Here is a 23,002-nt window from a genome sequence, read left to right on the forward strand (position 1 = left end):
AGGCCACGAGTATGGGAAAAAACAAAAACACTGGACTAGAAAAAAGGAAATCCACCTTTTTGATCAACATCAGCTCTGTGGTTCCACTTTCTGTTTATGGGGCAGGGGTCCAGGGAAGGTCCAGGGGGCCCTGGTCACAGGCTTTCTCCCACTCAGGGCTCAGTGGCAGCTCTCTGACTCCACAGCCTGATTCCAGGAGCTTGTTCTTGGCTTTTGCTTTTCTCAGGGTGATGAGCTTTCAGCCTGGCACTTGCTAACATTAGCAAATGAGGCCATTGCAGGTCACCGTGGATCACCTTTCAACAGTGCGTTGACAAGGGGAACAATGCATTTGTTTGCCGCTGTGAAGTCTTCAGGGAGGATCTGTCATCATTGAGACAAGTGTCCAAGGGTTTTCAGGCTCCCTGTGACTGTCAGAGTAAGAGCAGAGGAGAAAGGCAAGTTCAAACCTGCTGACACTTCTGGGTGGAACTTGGAGACACCTTTGCCTCTGCCTGAGTTTCTACAGGAAGAAACTGTGTTCTGGTTAAAGAGGCTTTTAATTACAACAATAGCACACTGTCACTTAGTACTTCCCTCCCAAAAAAGAATAGTTACCTTATAAAAAAATACAGTGATGGCTTTAGGATAAAAGAATATCCTGCATAGAAATACACATTTACACACCTAAATAGAGAAATTGTTCTCACCTTCATTTGCCTATTGATGTTTTCTGGGCTGTGTCTGTGCCTCTTGGGAGATTCTTTCTAGCTATTTAGAAGGTGATGAACAGAACAAGGGGTTCATTGCCAAATCTCAAAGGCTGCCCTTCTTTTAGCTGAATGACCAGGAGGGACAGACAGCAGGGGTCTCAATTATTAAGAAATTCACCCTGAAGCACTTGGCATAACCCACAGACAGGAACAGTGAGCTGCACTTCTCCTAGGGTGGCAGCTTGATGGTGACTGCAAAGCTGCACGGAGCTCGTGGGGCAGGGACCTGGTTCATATGGGATGTGACCACTGGCAACCCCCAGAAGGAGGCACAGAAGGCAGTGCTTAAAATGGAGCCTCTTTCTCACAAGGTCTCTGTTTTCTTGAGATGCTCTGAAGTGATTGTGACAGTATTTGTGAATTGGGTGTCATGTCACAGCACCTGCTTCCACACACTATTGCTGTCAGATTTCTCTATGCCCTCCTTTATTTTTAAGACCATTAACTTGAGTATCTCACAATTCCTTCCCAGTTAGATGTGACCATACCTGCTTATAACTCAGGGATGCATTTTAAAAAGAGAAAAACCTAGAGAAAGCGAACACAAAAAAAGATCGTTCAAAGTCATTTATGTTAACCCTTCAATTTCCCTCCCGTCTACCTCTATGAGATCACCATACATAGAAAGGCTTTTATTTTCTTCTATATTTGATTGAAAAAGACCTTGATGTCCATGGGTAAGAGACTCTGTTCTATGAAAAAAGAAAAAAAAATACTTCAAAGTTCTATAGGAAAGGACTCTTAAAGATTGAAGAAGAGGAAAAGTCATTTCTATAACTAGCTTGGGCATTTGGCTGAGGATTCTTTTGGGAGGGCACATGACCTACATCCCACAATCCAGTCCAGAGATTATTTATCCTTCAGGGAGTGCCCAAAATATAGCTGTTGTGGTCCCATTATTCAAGGTGAAGCCAGAAAAACAATCTGCAAGAGGCAGTCTGTGAGGCTGAGCAGAGGCCGCACAGGTGACCCACCACCTTCTGTGATCAACTAGTTAAGGTTTCCCGTGATTGTCAGGATGTTTATCTGAGGGCATTTGAGGAAACAGTCACACCCAGACAGCAGGTGTTGTGATACTGGCAGAGGAAAGGTTACTTTGACAACATGATGTTGTCTATGGTGATTCTCTTAGATGTTTTGTTAAAGTGCAAATCACCTTTCTTTTGAAACATTTTGTACTGTTAGAATGGTGACTACTTTGGTGTTACTTCCTATCAGATAAAGTTTTCTAGGTTGATTTCCTTGTATTTCATATAAAAGTTATTAGAATTGTAACTGAAGCAGAACAGAAGTGAGAAGCTACTCTCTCTATGTTCCAGAATCTCTGGCCTTCTGACAAATAAAGCTTGTTTGGACTGAAACCCATTATTTTCATACTGGCTACATTTTATCTCTTCTTATAATAGAACGGGATTCAAAAGGCGTCTTAATTTTTTTGGCCTCACCTCACCAAAGATAAGTGGCATGTTTTGTTTTAAAAACCATAAGCTACAAAACTTCCTACCTCTAGCAGCTGAGACTCTGGCCAGGTTCTACGTCAGCTCTTTATTCTTTTGAAAGAATGTTCAATTAAGAAGTTCAGAGCCTGGCTCTGTGTCCAACTCACTTGCTGTGGCCTGAGTGCGTAGCCCAGAATTATTTTAAAGCTTAATCACCTGTGATATTCAGAAAACCAAGGGGGAGGGCTTTTGGAAACAATTAGGCCACAAAGGCTACCTGCTTGTGGATGGTATTAGTGCCTAGTATGAGGGCCGGAGGGGGAAAGTTGGTACTTTCAATCCCTTTTGCCTTTTCCACCAAGTGAGGATGTCATCAGAAAGTGCTGCGACCAGACACCAGATCTGCTGGCACCATGATCTTGGACTTCCCAGCCTCCAGAATTGTCATCAGTAAACTTATGTTGTTTATAAATTACACAGTCTAGGGATATTTTTTTGTTAGCAGACTGAGATTTTTTTTTTGTCTGTCAGACTGAGCCACGAATAAATAACGTGATATTTAAGAATTTTTTTTTAGTCTCTACCAGACAGTAATGAAGGTATTAAATAACGTGATATTTAACAATTTTTTTCATCTCAAAAACTCCTTTAATTTTCAATCTCTCTTTTTCACTCTTCCAATCCCACCTCTTCCTTTTAAGTTTCCCAGGGGGGTGTTCCCCTTCTCCTGTAAGCCCCCTTTTTGTTGCAAATCCTTCCTTTTTGACACCTACCCATCTGTGTCACCTGTGAACACGTGTTTCCATCTGTCCTGCTGGATGTTAAGCCCACTGGCCGCTGCCCCTGAGTGCCTTCATGACTTGCTCTGTGGAGACTGTGTCTGAGGCTCTCAGGCTGGTGTGGCTAAGCCCTTCCATCATCCAAATGACAGCAACATCTTTCTTCATCTCAGGATTACCAGAGATTGCCACATTGGCTCTGATTTATACCAACGGATTGGAAAATGACTCAGTAAGCAATCTGATACCCAGAACGACAGGTGCCTGAGATAGAACTGGTAGTGCCAATTGAGAACCACAGCTATTTTTTTTAGGTGGGGGTTATGTAGAAAGGAGTAAAATCTCCTCTTTATTAAACTTTCCAGGTAAAAGTCTAAGCATAGAAATGAGATAGAAATGCAGGATGACTCAGAAGTGGATAAAATACTTAGCATTTATGTTTTCTCTGGGCTGTCATTTACCTTCTACCAGTGAATTTAAAACCTAAGGGAACCCACAATCAGGGATTCCTGATTGACAACCTGTGATGCCTTCTGAAAGAACAAGCTGCTGAGTATCTACATTGCCTTTTGGAACTGCTGGATTCCCTTGAGCCTTAACTCCAAGGACTTCTTATGAACCCTAAAACTTGCTGCTTTCAGTATTTTGTAGTTTATTGCTCAGTAGCAATAAACATCAACACAAAGCGGTGTTTGGTGTTTTTCATGAAGTAAGTCTAAACTGAGGCTATTGTCTTCTCTCAAAAACTTTTATGGTATTTTCCTAAATTGTGACTGCTTTCCTTTTTGCAAAAGAAATGTTAGTGGTTTGGCTGAGATATACAGTAGAGGTTGGCAAACATTTTTTGTAAAGGACCAGATACATAAATAATTTATGCTTTCTGGGCCCACCATCTCTGTCACAAACACTCCCAGCTGCCTGTGAACTGCAAAAGCAGCTGGAAAAGAAGGGCAAACAAGTGAATGTGACAATATTCTGATAAAACTTTACTAATGGGCGCTGGCAGTTGAATTTCATAACATTTCATGTGTCACAACACAGTCTTCTTGTGATTTTTTAAAAAACATTTTAAACTGTAAAAAACATTCTTTGCTCCTTGGTTGTACAAAAATTAGGTGACAGGCCTGGTTTAGTTCTGGGTCACAGTTGCTGACCTCTGCAACAGAAGAAAACTATTTACTGTGGAAGTCTGTTCCTCCAGGCCCTGGGTGCTCTCCCTGATAGCCAAGGTAGGATGTCTCTTCAGATCTGTGATACTAAATAAATGCAGGCAGGTCCCTCTTACCATCTAGATGCAGTGTGTGTGCACCGGTGCCATTTCCGGTTTCAGATTCCAGCACAGAAAACACTGTCAGGCCATTAATAACCCTCAGAGGAACACCTTGAAACTTGACTCGCTGAGGGCACGTTGCAAATGGGCTCTAATGGCTTTTATTTCTCATTCTTGTCACCTTAGATCTAATCAGCTGTTTTGTCATTTTTAATTCCTGTTTGCCAGGACCCTCCAATCTCTCTGGCCTTGCAGATAAAGGAAATCCTGGCCTGAGGACTGGGAAGTAGACCAGAGAGATGGGCTGGGTGGATGGCCACCTTCATCTTGACTGGCTCAGGGAGGACCGGTCACATTCCTACTTCCCCAAGTGACTGCTACCCTACACCTCTCTGCAGAGGCTCACCCAGGCCCTCCAAGTGCTTTCTCTGGAAACAGGATTTTTCATTCTTCAATTAGAAATAGGTTTCATATATAGCTCTGTTTTTCTGTGTTGGCTAAGAGAAGATGAAACAGTGAATCAGAGGCCTTTAGATATGCAGCTGTTTCTTATGCAGAGCTGCTGGCCCAGCTCCTCCAGATATCGACATCACACCCCCACATCCCCCAGCCCTGAGCAACCAAAGGGCCACTTTTGACTGTGACGACAATTCCTTCCTTCCTGGGAAGGAATTGTGAATCATAAAAAAGAATCCATTAAATAAAAATAAAATTGCAATTAAATACAAGATCATTTATAATAAATAAATAATGAATAAATACAACCCATAAGAGCCGAGTATTTTCCAGTGTTTCTCTGTTCTGGGCATGATGCTAAGCATTTTATTTCTATCAGTTCATTTAGTCTTCACTATGCCTCAAGAAAATTATTGTTTTCATTTTGTGGGTCAGAGGGAACCCAGAAGACAAGTCATTTCTCAAGGTCCACTGCAGCTCAGTAGCAGATGCACTTGACAAACACAGACCTATCTGGTTTCAGAGTGTAAGATCTGCACTACCCATTGGGTAGCCGTGTATCTTTACCACATCACAGCACCTCTCAGCTAAGGTGACCTGGGCCGTCAGCTAAGAAGTGAGGCTTAAGACTATAAAATCTTGAATCTCACATTCTAATCAATATTCTGAATGTATTATTTTCAACCTTCCTTTGCCAGGAAGGAAAAAAATCTAAACACAAATCTAATCTAAGTTTATATGGTAGCTGATAGCTTAGTTAAGAAAAAAAAGAAAGAAACAAATTTTCAGGATAAGTTTTTGAGTCATTGTTTATTTAGTACCATCTGAAAGGGATTCAGCGGTGTACCCCAAGATGAGACCGGGAGAGGTTCAGGCCAAGATTAATGAAAGGGGACAGACACCCACCTGGGCAAAGACAGCGGCTGCGGTGAGGATGGTCAGAGTCTCATTTTCATACTGGGCCTAGGGGGAGGAGGAATCCACAGGTTGCTGGGAGGCTTTGGCAGGCCAGGAACTCTTGGAGAAGGGCCAAGTAGGCCTTTTTTCTGGAAGGGAAGGAAGAGGAGGGGGTTATCCCCTAACACCATCTCCTATACTTCTTTACATAAACCAGAATACAATGAAGCAAGAATAAATAATAAGCACTCATATTCCACTAGATATGAAAAGAGACAAAATGGAGACATGCTCTGCTCTTTTCTTTGCAAAAGCCTTGTAAACTGTCTTAAAGGATAGACATAAATAAGAGAAAAATGCTCTTCAATCAAAAATTTAAGATTATAAATTATTTAAAAAATCATTAGGCTTATTATACTCTATTTATTAAGACAGAAAAATAGTAGTTACCAAGAGTTTTCAGCAAAACCTGAAGCTCTAGGTACTTAGGAGTTCAGCAGAAACTTGTTTGATTCATTATTTAAACATAGTGCATTTCAGTTTAATTCTGTAACCTAAATTAACCAATTAACTAAAGGTCTCCCATTCCTGGAATATTCCCATATTAAGTGTCAGAGATAGAGGGAAGGATCAGGGCTGAAATAATAAAATCCAAAGCCCTCCCCTGAACACTTCGAATTTTAGGGAGAAAAGACTGGAGCAATTTTTTTCCAGCCAATTAAAATCAGAAATCTAGACTCCGTCCCAGCACAGACATAAGGAATAGAAGGAGATTCTACATTAAACAGAGTGATGGCTGCCAATCAGCTCGCAGGGAGAAACCATCACCAGCCTCCTCACAGGGAACAAGCTATGGCCTTAAAAACAATTTTTTTTAAGTCAAGCCTAAGTATCTGGCAGAAGGCAGATTTCCCCCTCGACAGGCCCCAGCAGAATGACTTGCTCCCAACTTCACTTATATGCCTCATTTTGGTCTTTCAAATATTGATTTTTAAAATATTCTTTGGGAGAAAGCCACCTGGGACCTTTAAATTGGGGTTCACAAATGATGCATACCCAGATGTGTTTATTGCCGGATGGAAATAAAGACTTCCCCGTGTCCTCATTTCCCTCCACCTAAGTATCTCTTTATTCATTACTTTAATTACCTAATCGTAAATTTCTTTAGGGGGTTACTTAGAAAGAAAATTAGCATCAAAGCTTGGCAGTAAATTCAGGGGCTTTTGGAGACAGTCCAAGCTGTTTCACCTGTGATTAATTAGATGGGTTTTTTTCCCCCCTTTAAGTGCCAGAAGGCTGTTGAGGTCTTTAAGCAGTTACATGACTGCTGGCGGTGCTGCAATTATGATTGATGCGCGACTGGAGTCTGAGGCTGCAGCCTGGCATTTGTTGGTGGAGTGTGTGTGTTTGTGTGTGTGTGTGTGTGTGTGTGTGTGTGTGTGTGTGTGTGTGAGAGAGAGAGAGAGAGAGAGAGAGAGAGAGATAAACAAATTTTGGAAGCAAAAGCTTGGAAAAACTCCAAGGGTTTTGAAAACACCATGAGGTGCTTTTTTAATATTCTGGTAAATGCAAGTCTAAAAACTTCAAGCCAGGACCTCGTATCAAAATATTTCAGCAATTTCAGAAATGTTGGTTTAGCAGGCTTCTGTGTCACCATTAGCCACAGTGGAGGTGAGCTTTCTTTGTGGGGGATGCACTAAGGCTGCACTCCCTAATGTGAAGCTTCATCTGTGTTTATGGCAGCTCTCCATCACCTCCTGTTGCTTCAACAGTGGCATTAGAGTCCCATAGGAGGGGGAACCCTACTGTAAACTGTGCATTGAGAGGAATCTAATCTATGTGCACCTTATGAGACCCTAACGTCCCCTGGCCACCCCAGTCCATGGCAAAATTGTCCTCCATGAAACTGGTCCCTGGTGCCAAAAAGGGACCCGGTGCCACTGTACATGGTTCAACTCTGCTATTAATGCAAATCCACATCTCTTTCACATTTCACACCAGTAAAAGAACAAGTCAGGGAAAAAGTGGTCTGTGTGGATAATTCACTGGGTATAAAATTATCCCCAAACTCTAGCATATAGTATACTTAGTATATCTAGCATTTTAGTATATTTGGCAAAGAGTTAATACTACTAGTCACAGTGAATATGCTCTTAAGGACACAATTTAGAAAGTGGGTGATTGTTTTACAACGAGGGCCAGTTTATCATTTTTTCTTTATTCTCTTTATTTTCTTTATTCTCTATGTGAAATAGAGAGGAAAGGATTCTGCAAATCATCTCATGCAGTCATGGTAGAAGGAAGTTCAAAGTTTTTGCCAACTTTCGCTGAAGTTTTCACCAACTTCTGATACCCTAGAAATTGAGATCGTTGTCATCCATCATACGTGACTCCATACATCCATGCCATCCACAACAATATTTGTTGTCTAACAAGTTAAGTATCTGGTGCTAGCTTGCCTTCTTAGGGCTAGCAGAAATGTTTTTCACCTGTCTGTGTTACAGAGATTTCTTCCATCTGCATCAGTGTGGCCTAGCATTTGGAGTTGGCAAACTATAAAATAGGGGCAGAGAGGAAATACTTAAGGCCTGTGGGCCATTAGATTGGTGTTGCAATTGCTTAGTGCTGCTGTGCGGTGGGAAAGCCGCCACAATCAATAGGTAAATGAATGGACATGTTGTGCTTCCAAGAAAGGTGTTTGCTGACCCCTGGCCTAGAGCAGGGTTTCTTAGACTTTAACGGGCACATGAAATACCTGGGGATCTTGTTAACATGTAGATGCTGGGTCAGAAGGTCAGTAGTGGGCCTGAGGTCCGCATCCTGGCACAGCACCACCTGGCTGGTGGGAAGACCTCCCTTTGAAAAGAAAGGCTTTGCAGTGTCCCCTTGAAATACATTCTGCCTTTCTATTTCCAGTGCCATCAAGGCTCAGAGAACAGAGATGACATCTTAGTTCATTAGAGATGTGTATATTGGCTAGGCATGGTGGCTCACGCCCATAATCCTAGCATGCTGGGAGGCTGAGGCCAGTTGACTGCCTGAGCTTGGGAGTTTGAGACCAGCCTGAACAAGAGCAAGACCCCATCTCTACTAAAAATAGAAAAATTATCCAGGCATTGTGATGGGGACCTGTAGTCCCAGCTACTCAGGAATCTGAGGCAAGAAGATTGCTCGAGCACAAGAGTGTGAGGTTGCTGTGAGCTATGATGATGCCATGGCACTCTACCCAGAGTGACAAAGTAAACTCTGTCTCAGGAAAGAAAGAAAGGAAAGGAAAGAAAGAAAGAAAAGATGCTTATTGCTGTAGGACTGGTGTTAGGTTTAGACTTTTCAACTCCATGGTCTTCAAAGATGCCTCTAGCACTCCACCTCTGGGCAAAGGTCTAGACATCCCTTCCCTGAACATCACTGTCCTGGTTTGCACCTCTGAGATTGGTTGTTGAAGGCCTCAGGCTCCTAAATGGACACATGAAATACCTGGGCAAATATGTGAAATACACACATTCACATGGCTCCGGCTCTGGTCCAGCTGTGTACGTGGCACATCAAAATTGTTTGTACCTGCTTTGCTACCTCACTGTTGCCCCTTCCCTGCCTTGGTGTGGGGGCCTCTAATGGCCAGGGAGAGGGCCCTCTGGCCCCAGGCTAATTGGATGCAATGCAAGAGCTAATGCAGGTTGAGAGACCAATTAACTGGGCTTATTTCTACTAATGCTGCATCTGAACATCAATTATGCTAAACAACATATACTATTAAGACATTTCCCTACCACATCATTTGCAATGGGACATTTCAGAGCAGGGCAGAGAGGAGCCGCTTCTCACCACCTGCCTGAAGTGGCTTTCTCTCTCACTGCTACGGAGGGCTGGCGGTTGGGAGCACGGTTTTAGAACTGGGAAAACCACAAAGCAGGAAAACAACAGGCATTAATTGGCTGCTTTATCTAGGCCTCAGTTTCCACACCAGTATTTTTCAGCCTTTTTTTTATCTCACAGCACACTTGAACCTATAGTTCTACTTCCATGGTACACTTAGATTATGTTCATCAAAAGAAAAAAAAAAAAGAAAAAGAAAAAAAGAGAGAGAGAGAAACAAAAAGAATATATTTACTGTGCCTTGAACTTCTTTCAAAAATAATTTAGCTAATAATCTTTAAATATTTCCCTGGCACAACTAAGAGCCTCTCATGGGACAACCACACACTGAAACCATAGCACACCAATTGAATGCAACCACAGCACACCAATTGAAAGTCACTGCTTTAGACTCGGGATTAAAGTCCAAGGTGCCAGAGAACAGGATCCTGGTATTTCTGCACCCTGATCTGCCCATTCTGCTTATACACAAAAACACCAGGCACTGGGAAATTCGAAGGACACTTTGTCTAAAACTTAAAAAAAAAAAATATTAAGTGTAGTAACAGCAAGCTGTTGAGAGAAGGAAGAGGGTTGTATTTTCTTCTACAGCTTCAGCTAGTTTTGTTTCATTCCACCCTCATCTCGTCTTATCATCACAAGATCTGCCCCTGGAATGCACTTCTTGATTTCTTTTATTTCTGATGAATATGGGGGTACCTACAGTCAGTTACATTGTTTGAGTTTGTAATATAGGTCTGAATTATATTTGAGTCTTTTACTCAGGTACCCCGTTTTCCCAAAAATAAGACATCCTCTGAAAATAAGACCTACTTACAGGAAAGATAAGACATCCCCTGAAAATAAGACCTAGTGCATCTTTGGGTGCACACCTTAAAATAAGACACTGTCTTATTTTCGGGGAAACAGGGTAGCATGCCACACACCCTACACTGTACTCAGATGAGAACTTTCTGAACCCCCCCTCCTAAATTTAATTGTGATTTTCTCTCATGTGGGCTTATAGTTGTTAATCTACTAGTTTCAATTTAGTATTGAATATGTTGCATACTTAGGAGAATGTTCTCCACATCCATCCAGGTAAACACAAAAGATGCAAAATCTCCATCTTTCTTATGGCTGACTAGTATTCTATACTGCAGTTTATTAATCCATTCGTGGGTTGATGGGTACTTTGTTTCCAGTTCTTTGTGATTGTGAATTGAGCTGCTATAAACATTTGAGTGCAAATGTCCTTATGATAAAATGCTTCTGTCTTTAAGTGGCTCAGTACACCTTCACACCTCCTGACCATGCTGTTGCCATGCACTGGGTATACTGAGTAATCCAACCCAATTAAAGACATAATCCCTACCCTGGAGTTAATAGTTTAGTTGGGAAGACTGGACATTTACTCATTTACTCAATCATTCAACAAATATCTGGCAATTAGCAGATATTTCAGGTGTCCTGCTAGGCTAGAAGCACTGCAACCCCCATCTAGGATTATTACTAGGTGGAGAGGTGGGTGACCGAAAGACGGATGTTAATATTGTGTGAGTAACACTATCATGACTGTGATAATACTGTGACGAAAGGGGACACAAAATGGAAAAAACGTGACACATAATAAAATCATGTCTTTTAAACAATTAAAATGTTGTGCAGGTTTAAAGTGGAGTGTTACTGTACATTATAGTTCTTAGTTCAAGCTTCTACCACTCTTCAACTTTTCAAACTTCAAGAGAAAACTAATTATCAGGTTTATGCCCTCTCAACTTCCAGCAATTGAAAAACTATCCATATTTACACCTATTCTTCCCCCCACTTCTTCCGTTCTTATAGGAAAAGGTGTCATTTCTCTTGTTTGTGGACATTACCTTCACCAGTGCCCTTGACCGGCTTCCCTAAGATCATATGCACCTGTAGTTGCCTTTCTCCTTCCAAATCAGCATCTCCATTTGGACTGGCATTTTTCTTTGCATCATAAAATTATGATCAAGCTTTCCATTCACCTTAAAAAATCAAGTCCTTTCCTCATCCTGCATCTCCCATCCCCTTTTATCCTCTAAGCTTGAAGGTCTACCTTGTTTTCCCTTCTGTCTGTCTTCTACCTCTGGTTCTTCAAAAGCCTGCAGTTTGGTCCCTTCTGTCCCTGCATTCCACAGAAAGCACTGGCAAAGGCCCCAGTGATCTCCTGACAGCTGAACCTAGTATATTGCTTGGCCTACTTCATTCGTCTAGACTCAAACCTGATATTTTTCATTAACAGCCATCAGAGTCTCTAACTGTGTTCACCTCCAAGTTCTCTTCCTGCTATGTTGATCTATCTGCCTCTTGTCCTTTGCTGACCCTTATTTCTTTGTGTTCCCTCCACATGTTGTGTTTCCTGTCTATGCTTCCCCTTGGGCCTCTTCTCACTTCATATTCTATCCCCTGCGTCCCCACAACCTCTTCTTATCAGCTGGGATCAATCTCCCATAATAAGTTGACTTCCACACTTCTACAGTGCAGTTTAATTAACCCCTTCCTCTGAGTCTCAGTCCCATTTTCCTGTCATGCAGGCATCTCAACTTGCTCTAAGTCATCAGGCTGAGTGTGATGGCTCACACCTGTAGTCCCAGAACTTTGGGAGGCTGAGGTGGAAGGATCACTTGAGCCCAGGAATTTGAGGCTGTAGTTAGCTAAGATTGCACCACTGTATTCCAGCCTGGGAGATAGAGTGGAAACTTGTCTCTAATAAAATAAATAAAGTAAATAAAATAAATAAATAAAATAAATGAGTAAACTTAACTCATCAGTTTTCCACCAAACCTGTAACTTTCTTTGGGGACCCTGACTTGGTGAATAGCAACATCATCTGAAACTTGGATTTTTCTCTTGTTCTCACCCTGACACCCAATCAATCAATCAATCAGTTCTATCAACTCTATTTCCCTAACATCTGTTATAGCTATCCTCACTTCTCTATTCCTACTGTTTCTGCCTTATTTCAGGACTCATCATCTCTTATTATGAAAGAGACAATTAGATTACCATCTGATTTCCTTGCCTCTGGTATTATTAATATTTCTGATTTTATACCCTCTCAGGCTATCCAATACATTGTAGCTGGGGTTGCCTTTGTAAAATACAAATCCAATTTTAAACAAAAGCACACTTAAGTCAGGATGTCTACCTGTGCTTTTCTGTGCCAACCTTTGAAAGAATAAGAGTTGTCTTGGGCCACATATTAAATACACAAACTCTAATGAAAGCTGATCAGCAAAAAAAAGGCCCACTTTTTGAGATATTTGACACCACAGATAAGCACAAAATGTCCTCCCAGAGTCATCATGTGGCCCACAGGCCTCTGGCTGGACACCCCATGAAGCCTTCTGTGGCTAGGTGCAGCCTGCAGTGGCTATCATCCTGGGGAGGAGAGGTGGGGTGGGCAGAGAGGGTAATCAAGGGCTTTGGATTGTAGATTCCCTCTTTCTGCCCACTGCCCCTCATTAAGTATTACTCAGTATTGTTCTGGCAAAAAGTAAAAATAAAAAAAAATGTAAAATTTTATTTGTAGTTTTCTGGTCTCCATGGTACCAATTTCAAGATACCAACATACCAACATCATGGGATTGCTTCAGCACACCACCACTGCCCCCACTTTCTCAATCACTCAGGGCCTCAATCAGAAAGACTCTACCTTCATCCTTTACATGGCTTCCTCATGAACCAGGGATGGCAAATAAGTTTTAATTCACAAAAACTCTGATCAATTTTTAATGGCTGTCCAGAGGGCTGCAGTTAAGGATATTTAAATTGTCTCAAGGCTCAGGGAAGAGAGTGCTGGGATTAATTAGTAACGTCTGCTATGGGTGTGAGGTGCTAAAGTGGATACAGGTGCTACATATTTTTAGTATAGTCGCTGTACATATTAACTTGAATATAAGATTCCTTTAGCGACTAAGAAATAGTTGGAAAATTTATAGAACAAAGCCAAAACTCATTAGCCTAGAATACCAAATCTCCCATGCCCTGGCCAGGGCCTAATTTTTTAGCCTTGTCTTTTGCTATACTTCTCCAACACATTAGACCTTAATTCTATTGAAAAACTTGAGGTGCACTGAATACATGGACCTTTTCTGCCCTCTGTGACTCTGCTTACTCTGTTAACACTGTTTTGGGTGAACCCTTTCATGTTCATCTGGAGCGTACCTGCTAATGCCACTCAGGAAAATCTCTTGAGTTACCCCTAAGCAAAGGTTATATTTCCATAAAACTTTTTCCCTTTCTTTACCACATTCTTGCTTAAACTAGTTGAAGTCTGTAGGCCCTTTTATTTAAGGGAGAGGATGCAATGTTGCCATAGTTCGGTAGCTTTGTTGCAAATGCCACGTGATTTGAGAGGGTTTGTGGATTATCTGAACAAAGGAGCTGCCTAGCCTGAGAGCTGTGCTGAGACTTCTGTTGGCCCTAACAAATCAGGATTCTGCTCTCTGCAGATGCACATACGCATGCACAGAACAGGACTGTACAATCTTCTGTGCTGTTCCTTCCTCTGCGATCAGGAGATATGCACCCCAACTGCCTTCTCAGTTGACATCCTGAACTCTGTGGTCAACATGTGCAGGATCCTACCTACAGTGCTGAGAGCAAACACCCCATCAGCACTAATGCTCCCCTTACAGTGGTGAGAGCAAACACCCCATCAGTGCTAGGTACTCCCCTTACAGCGGTGAGAGCAAACACCCCGTCAGCGCTAAGTACTCCCCTTGCAGCGGTGAGAGCAAATACCCCGTCAGTGCTAAGTACTCCCCTTACAGTGGTGAGAGCAAACACCCCATCAGTGCTAAGTACTCCCCTTACAGTGGTGAGAGCAAACACCCCGTCAGCGCTAAGTACTCCCCTTACAGTGGTGAGAGCAAACACCCTTTCAGTGCTAATGCTCCCCTTACAGTGGTGAGAGCAAACACCCCGTCAGCGCTAAGTACTCCCCTTACAGTGGTGAGAGCAAACACCCCATCAGTGCTAAGTACTCCCCTTGCAGCGGTGAGAGCAAACACCCCATCAATGCTAATGCTCCCCTTGCAGTGGTGAGAGCAAACACCCCATCAGCACTAAATACTCCCCTTACAGTGGTGAGAGCAAACACTCTGTCAGCGCTAAGTACTCCCCTTACAGCGGTGAGAGCAAACACCCCATCAGTGCTAATGCTCCCCTTACAGTGGTGAGAGCAAACACCCCATCAGCACTAAATACTCCCCTTACAGTGGTAAGAGCAAACACCCCGTCAGCACTAAGTACTCCCTATCTTGTTGGCTCTAGGGAGATAATAGATAGATAATAAAGTCTGCTTTTGCTTTACACATATCTGGTAAGTCTGTGTTCTCTTTGTAAGGACACATTTGGAAGCTCTTAGCTCTTTTTCTGAACTAGATTATTTTAAAAAGGATTCGACTGACAAAGAAAGGTTGTATGTATTTAAGGCGTACCATGTGATTATTTGATAAACAAATCCATCATGTAATGATTGTTACCCTCAAATTAATTGACATGTCACACTGCCCATGCTGTGCCTCAGATACCCTGAACTTTCTCATCTCATAACTGAAAGTCTGTTCCCTGTGACCAACATCTCCTCATTTCTCCCAAGCCCATGCTCCTAATAACTACTGTTCTGCTTCAGTAAGGTCCGCATATTTACATTCTAGATATGTGAGATCGTAAGTATTTGTCTTTCTTTGCCTGCCTTATTTTATTTAGCATGATCTCCTCCAGATTTATCCTTGTTGCAAATGTCAGGGTTTCCTTCCCTTGTGGCTGAATAATATCCCACTGTGTATACCTGGAAACACATTTTCTTTTCTTCATTCATAGATTATTAGTTTTAAGACTGTGCCTACTTTTGTTCATCTGTGAAATGGGGATAAGGACATTCCGTTATTTTTATGGTTGTCCTGTAAATAAAGGTGACAATGTAAAATACTTACCACAGAGATCAGTGCAAAACAATGGCTTTAAAATGCAATTCTAATAATGAAAACCACACCACTATTAGGTTCAAGGCTCGTCCATATGAAGCGTCTCTTTACCTTCCTCTTATTAATAATTAGAATCACCATCCTCTTCTTTATGCATCTGTAGAACCCAGTACAGGGATTTTTCCAGGATTGCTGTTTAAAGCATTAACATTCTCAGGGAATTGACTCAGTGTGCAAACCACGCTGAGAATTGCAAGTATCTTCTCTCCTCCTCGTTACAAGAGCATTCATGACACAAACCGAGTTCTGAGGGGCTGAGTCACTAAGGGCTCAGTGAACAAATGGAAAAGGTAGAATTTGGAGGGAAATATAAGCTATTTGCATAGCTCTTCTTTTAAGCTCTGTGCATTACCACCTCTCCTTTTTATTGTGCTTTTCATTCAGGGATGTCCACTATTTCTTTCTTTTTTTTTTTTTTTTCTCTTTGACACACATTGGAAGAAGAAGAGTTGTCTTGGGCACACAATAAATACACAAACACTAAGGAAAATTGAATTTAGCATAGAATAGGTAACACCAAGATAAGGGGTAGAAGTCGCCCAAGATCAGCATGCACCTGCTGGCTGCACACTGGACAGCCGGTCTACACTCTGCTTCTCCTCTGCCAGACAGAAGCTACTTTGGGTGAGATGACTTATTCCTCTATAGAGCTTTGTACCATGGCTGGCATCACTCATAGCGGCTGAGGTGGAATGCAGCTTTAGAAAGAGGGGCATTTTGTTACAAAACGAACACAGTTCAATGATAGAGAGTGTGTATGTCTTTAGAAAGATCAACACCTTTCTTTCTGGCTCCTTGTTCACCTGGGCCCTACCATAGAGGTTCCCAGTCTGAGGAAAGAGAACAAGAGCATCAGTCTGGAAAGATGGAAGCCCCAGTGTCTCCCTGGCCACCTCTGGTCTACTGCAGGAGAGGCTCCAGGTAAGCTCTGCCAGGAGCCAGCAGGGTTCTAGATGAGCACAGGCCTTGCTGTGGGCTGCATTTGTCTTCTGGAAGAGACAACCCAGGGTAGAGACTTAGTGCAAACTGACAAGACGGTGGCCTGCAAACAGAAGATGGAGCAGAGCCAGTGACCTCAGCAGCACCAAGCAACTGCTTGTGCAAATGCCCTTTCTCCACACACAGGCCTGGGAGGTGCAGTGTACACAGCTTAACATCAAGGGCTATGGACTAGCCAGATTGTACAAAAACCTGCCAGCACACCAATGTTCCCGATGGCTCTCTGGGAGATAAAACTCCCGGGTGGCTCCACCTCTGCTCCCCAAACCAACACACATAGAACTTTTTTTTCTTTTTATAACGGTAGCCAAATGGATTACTCCTTCCTGCACAAGAATGAATGTCACTGTCAACATCAAAAAACATCCCTGCTTTGCTCTGCAGCATATGTCTTATTGATGGGGCAGCTCAGAACAACTCACACAAAGCGCTTAAACCTGTGTGACTTCAAAAAGTAATGTAAGACGGCCCCCTCATGGCAGTGCAGCACACACCTAATGTGATTATTTCTCCTTTTCTGGAGATAATAGAATTATGCAAAAGCAGCCCTGACCCAGTAAAGGTTTTCTCTTCAGAATCAAATTTCTGTGCGCCCCTAACTCGAAACTCCTCCCCCTCCGCCCTCAACCTTTCTTGCTTCCGAGGCACTAACTGGGCAGGGCACTTGTGTTTGTGCCCTCTGGCAAGGCCACGGCTTTCTTACCTGTAAAGGATAGCAAAACAATGAGAGATATGGCCAGATTTGTCTAGTGGATAACTGATGAAGAAAACATCCATCTTCATTCATGAATTCATTCTGAAATGTTTATTGATCATCTCCCCTGCAGTCAGCTCAGGCAGCTACATGTAATTTTGAGTGAGGCTATTCACAACTTTCCCAGGTCCCCTTTATTCTCATTTTCTCCAAGTTGTCTGGATCCTGGGAAGAGGCAGGCTCTGCCAGCGGCACTAGTAATAGTAATCAGTAGTAGCTGTAGGACAGCGACCAAAAGAGACCTTGGAGGGAAGACCCAGATCAGCTGTTAAGAATCTACCAGCTCCAGGCATGGGATCTGCCTGTTGCATAAGCGCACCTCCTGGCTAGATTACACTGCATACACAAGCACGTTGCAAGGGACCATTTTTGGCATCTTTCCCTGGGTAGGGAAAATGAGCTTAGGAGAGGGTAGGCCGCTTCCCAAATTCATGCTCCACCAACCAACAGAGCCAAAGCTGGAGCCCAGGACTCTCTACCTTTAAAACCTAATTTTCTTCTTCTTGTATTTCACACATGACTGGAACTCAAATATTTATCACCTCAGTAAGAAGACTATGTTTTTCTAATGGGTGTAGATTAAGTTATTTGGTTTTGAGATTATTAAAAGGCAAGAATAAAATAACGATGCAATAAGAAGATTTAGAAAATGTTGGAATGACTTCAAAAGAAGGAGATTCTATTAACTGTGCAACTTTCAATAGCCTTCTCTAAACACTTGGATTAATAAAGGACCTACTTTTGAAGAATATTTTCAAAAGAACTTTCTTTCTTCTTAGACTTTTTGGAGTACTAATTCTTTGGCACCAGACTAGGAAAATAGATCCTCTGAGACTTGAAGGATCAGAACTCCATGCTCAAAGATGCCAAAACACAATGTATCTTTAGTAGCCATAAAAATAATGAACTGCTATATTCTTAACTGCTTTTGTTCACATCTTTAGCAGTATAAAACTTCAGGATGAATATTCTGACAAGGCTTATAAATTTATTTGTGAATTAGTTAAATGAGATGCTGTAAAACTATGGAAAGTGTTCTTTTGGTATGAAACATTGCATTTATTATTCATTCATTCAACTACTATCTATACAGCATCTAATATGTGTGAAGTACTGCTCTTACCATCAGGAACATGGTAGCAAATGGAACAGATAAGTCTTCTACTAAATCTCACTTAGACTACAGTAGAACCCCCATAGCTGACCACCTGCCTATACTGACCACCTCCTTACATTGACCAGTTTCACAGACTGGACATGCACATTTACATTTCAGTATGGTAGTCTTGTTCCTTATGCTGACCACCTCCATATATTGACCAGTTTGTTGCAGTGCTGTGGGTGGTCAACTTACAGAGGTTCTACTGTGCTTAAACAAGACCTGCTAAGAGGGTAGGAAAATCACTCAGTTGTGAAGTCATGAAATACAGTGAACTATGCAGTAGCAATTGGTAGAAAGGCAATGAGTAGACAGAACCAGAATATGTTTTGGGGGTAGAAGTGACAGAACTTGCTAATGGATTATATATGAACTGGAGGAAATGAAGGGATCTGACTTTCCTCCTTTTGGCTGAACAATTGGGTGCATGATGGTAGAGTTAACCAAGATGCAGTATAAGAGAGCAGTAGAGGGTCAGGGCCAAGGCAATGCAGAGTGAATTGTTCTCTTTTGGCTGTATTGAATTTCGCTTTCTATCAGACATCATGGTGTTAAAGTTAGCAAACACATAGGATTCAGGAGAGGTATAAAAGCTGGAAATATACATTTTAGAGGCATTTGCATTTGGGAAACATCTAAAATGATGGGCTTAGATGACACCACCAAATAAGTTAATGAACATGGAGAAAAGGCAGCCTAGGTCTGAGCTCTGGAACATTCCAGCACTAGAGAGTAAGTAATGGGATCTATCCAACATGCTTGGGAAGAGGTGGCCATAGAACAGGAAGAAAACCAAAAGTGAGATTTCATGAAAGTGAAATGAAGAAAGACTTTTCAGAAGAAATGATCATGTGTGTCCCTGCACAAAAAGCCCAGAATTTATTTAGTATGAATTTTATAGTTTTACTATCAAAGTATAGCTTAGTTTAAGGATATTCAGGGTCCAGAATTTTAGAAATTTAATCGGCTGAGATAGTACCTGTCTACTTTGTATTTTATGAGAATAAGGGTTACCGCATAAGTGTTGCCAATTTTCAAATATGTGTTCATTCTATTCCCATTTTTCCAATAGAGTAATCATTGAACAAAAGAAGATTTTAATCATTACTCTATGTAGCATTGTTGTGGTTGGACTCCAGGTCCACTCCATCACCTGACTTCAGGTCCTTGTTTGGTGGCTCTTCTTTTATAGCAGATTCAAGAGCCAACAGTGGTAAAATCCATGTGTAAAATCAATTGACCACTCAGGATATTTGTCAAACTGTTAAGGTTATTGCCCTTTGCTGTTAAAAATAACCATTAACCAAGTATTATATGATTAAGAAAATTTTGCAGTAACAAGGATGAGACATAGATATGTACTGAGATATAAGAACTATGAGAGTTTACCACCATATAATTCTTAATTTTAAAGCAGTCTGGCAAGAAGGAAAATTATTACAGGAGAACATTTTGAGATGCGTGATGATATGGTGCAGATAAACTAGAAAAAGTATATAAATTCTTAAAACCTTACAACTTGTAAGATTGAATTATAAAGAAATGGAAAATATGAACAGACCTATAACTAGTTTGGAGAATGAACCTGTAATCAAAAACTTTCCAATAGCAACAATAACAAAAAAGCTCAGGGCTAGATAGCTTCACTGCTGCACTCTTCCAAACATTTAAAAGAGGAATTAACACCAGTACATCTAAATTGCTTCCAAAGAATTGAAGAGAATAGAATACTTCTAAACTCATTTTTTGAGGTCATAATTTTCCATACATGTGGCTCATTACAAAAATCAAGAAATACATGAAGCCCTCCCAGCAATAGCAAGATACTGAGCAGACTCAGAAAGGACATTGTCAGCCTTGTTTCCTGGAAGTGAAATAATAAGGCAGAATCAGAAAGGACGCTGTTGGCTGTGTTTCTTGGAAGTGAAGTAATGGACCATAATGCAGTCTATCTCAAAACTTTCATAGTGACCTGAAAACCAAAGATGCTACAAGAAAAGAAAACTATGAGCCCATATCCCTGTTGAGATACATACACAAAAATAAAATATTAGCAAACTGAATTTCAACAGCACATTAAATGATATATCATGGTGAAGCGGGACCTATCCCTGGGTTCAATATACACAAATTAATTAATCTGATACATCATATTAACAGAATAAAGGACAAATTTTGTATGATTATCTCAAAAGATACAGAAAAATATTTGATAAAATTCAACACCTTTTTGTATGAAAAAAATTCTCAACAAACCAGAAATAGAAGAAAATTATCTCAATATTAAAAGGCTATATATGGGGCGGCGCCTGTGGCTCAGTGAGTAGGGCGCTGGCCCCATATGCCGAGGGTGGCAGGTTCAAACCCAGCCCCGGCCAAACTGCAAAAAGAAAAAAATAGCTGGGCGTTGTGGCGGGCACCTGTAGTCCCAGCTGCTCGGGAGGCTGAGGCAAGAGAATCGCGTAAGCCCAAGAGTTAGAGGTTGCTGTGAGCCGTGTGATGCCACGGCACTCTACCCGAGGGCGGTACAGTGAGACTCTGTCTCTACAAAAAAAAAAAAAAAAAAAAGGCTATATATGAAGAGATAAGAGCTAACATTATACTCAATGGTGAAAAACTAAAAAAGGTTTTCTGTAAGATTCAGAACAGGTCCCAGATGCTCATTCTCCTCACTTGTAGTCAACATTGTACTGAAAGTCCAAGCAAAAAATGAAAATAGTTAAAGTAGAAAAATCCTAAAGCCTTCACAAAAAACCTGTTAAAACTAATGAATGAATTCAGTAAATTGTCAGGATATGAAATCAACATACAAAAATCAATCGCATTTCTATACACTAACAATAAAAGGGAAATTAATAAAACAATCCCATTTACAACTTTAGTAAAAAGACTAAAATACTTAGCAATAAACTTAACAAGAAGGTGAAAGATTTAAACATTAAAATTACAGAACATTGATGAAATAAAGCAAATTTAAATAAACAGAAAGCTATGTCATGTTTATGGATTGGAAGAACTAATACTATCAGAGTGGACATACAACCCCAAATGATCTATAGATCCAATGCGATCGCTCTTAGAATCTCAGTTACATTTCTTACAAAAATAGAAAAAAGTTTTAAAATTTATAAAAGACCACAAGCCAAAATAATCTTGAGAAAAAAAGAACAAAGCTGGAGGCCTCACATTTCCTGACTTCAAAACATATTACAAAGCTACATTAATAACAGTATGGTTCTGGCACAGAAACAGACATACTGAGCAATGGAACATAATTAAAAGTCTAGAAATAAACTCATGCATACAGGGACAGCTGATCTTTGACAAATATACCAAGAATACACAATGAGTAGAGAATAGGCTCTTCAACAAATAGTGTGGTTAAAACTTCACATCCACATGCAAAAGTATAAAGTTTGATCCTAAATTTATATGCAAAAAACTCAAACGAGGTTAAATGTTTAAATATAAGTCCTATAACTATAAAATTCTGAGCCAAAAATATAGAGGAATATCTTAATGACATTACGTTGGGCAGTGATTTTTTAATATGACAGCAAAAGCACAAGCAACACAAGCAAAAATAGACAGATGGTACTAAGTAAAACTTAAAAGCTTCTGTACAGCAAAAGAAATAATCAAGAGACTGAAGAGAAAACCCACTGAATGGCAGAAAATATTTGCAAACCAGACATCGGAGAAGGGGTTAAGATCCAAAATATAGGGCAGTGCCTATGGCTCAAAGGGATAGGGCGCCAGTCCCATATGCTGGAGGTAGTGGGTTCAAACCCAGTCTCGGCCAAAAACCACAAAAAAAAAAAAGAAAAGATCCAAAATATATAAAGCACTTTCTTCTTACTAACGACCAACACATAATTAAGAATGAGCAGTAGAGTTGAATAGGCTCTTCTCCAAAGAAGATATGTAAATGGCCAAGCAGGTACATTCAAGATTCTCAACATAACTAATCATCAGGGAAATGCCAAGCAAAACCATGATGATTTGTCACCTCACACCTGCTAGGATGACCACCATCAAAACAAAAAGCAAAAGATAGCAAAAGTTAATGAGGATAAGGCTGGCATGGTGGCTTATGTCTGTCTGTAATTCTAGCACTTTGGGAGGCTCAGGTGGTTGGATTGCTTGAGCTCAAGAGTTCGAGACCAGCCTGAGAACAAGCAAGATTCTGTCTCCATTAAAAAATAGAAACACTATACCTGGGCGTTGTAGCAGGCGCCTGTAGTCTCAGCTACTTGGGAGGCTGAGGCAAGAGAATTGCCTAAGCCCAGGAGTTGGAGGTTGCTGTGAGCTGTGTGATGCCATGGCACTCTACAGAGGGCCATAAAGTGAGACTCTGCCACTACAGAAAAAAAAAAAATAGAAAAACTATCCAGGAAAGGTGGTGGACAGCTGTGGTCCCACAGGTGAGCAAGCAGACCACTTGAGCAGAAGAGTTTGAAGTTGCTGTGTGAGCTCTAATGAACCATGAAACTCTTTCTACCTATGGTAACAGTGAGATTCTGTCTCAAAACAAACAAAAAAACAGTGGATGAGGATGTAAAGAAGTTGGGACACTTGTACACTGTTGGTACACTGTTGGTAAGAATGTGAAATAATAC

At 41.2% G+C, this 23,002-nt stretch overlaps 1 protein-coding gene across 1 annotated transcript in view; it reads right to left on the reverse strand.

Moving 5' to 3' along the window:
- Positions 1–16,371: 16,371 nt before the first annotated feature.
- KCNU1 (potassium calcium-activated channel subfamily U member 1) overlaps positions 16,372–23,002 on the reverse strand; it is a 227,634-nt gene continuing 221,003 nt past the window's right edge. Inside the window, exons 34-35 of the mRNA XM_053578834.1 lie at positions 17,123–17,173; positions 16,372–16,598 (exon numbers count right to left, since the gene is read on the reverse strand). Coding sequence (XP_053434809.1) covers positions 16,372–16,598; positions 17,123–17,173 — 278 coding nt within the window. The remainder of the gene's footprint in view (positions 16,599–17,122; positions 17,174–23,002) is intronic.

The sequence above is a fragment of the Nycticebus coucang genome, chromosome 24 (assembly GCF_027406575.1).
Source record: "Nycticebus coucang isolate mNycCou1 chromosome 24, mNycCou1.pri, whole genome shotgun sequence".
NCBI classification, from domain to species: domain Eukaryota; kingdom Metazoa; phylum Chordata; class Mammalia; order Primates; family Lorisidae; genus Nycticebus; species Nycticebus coucang.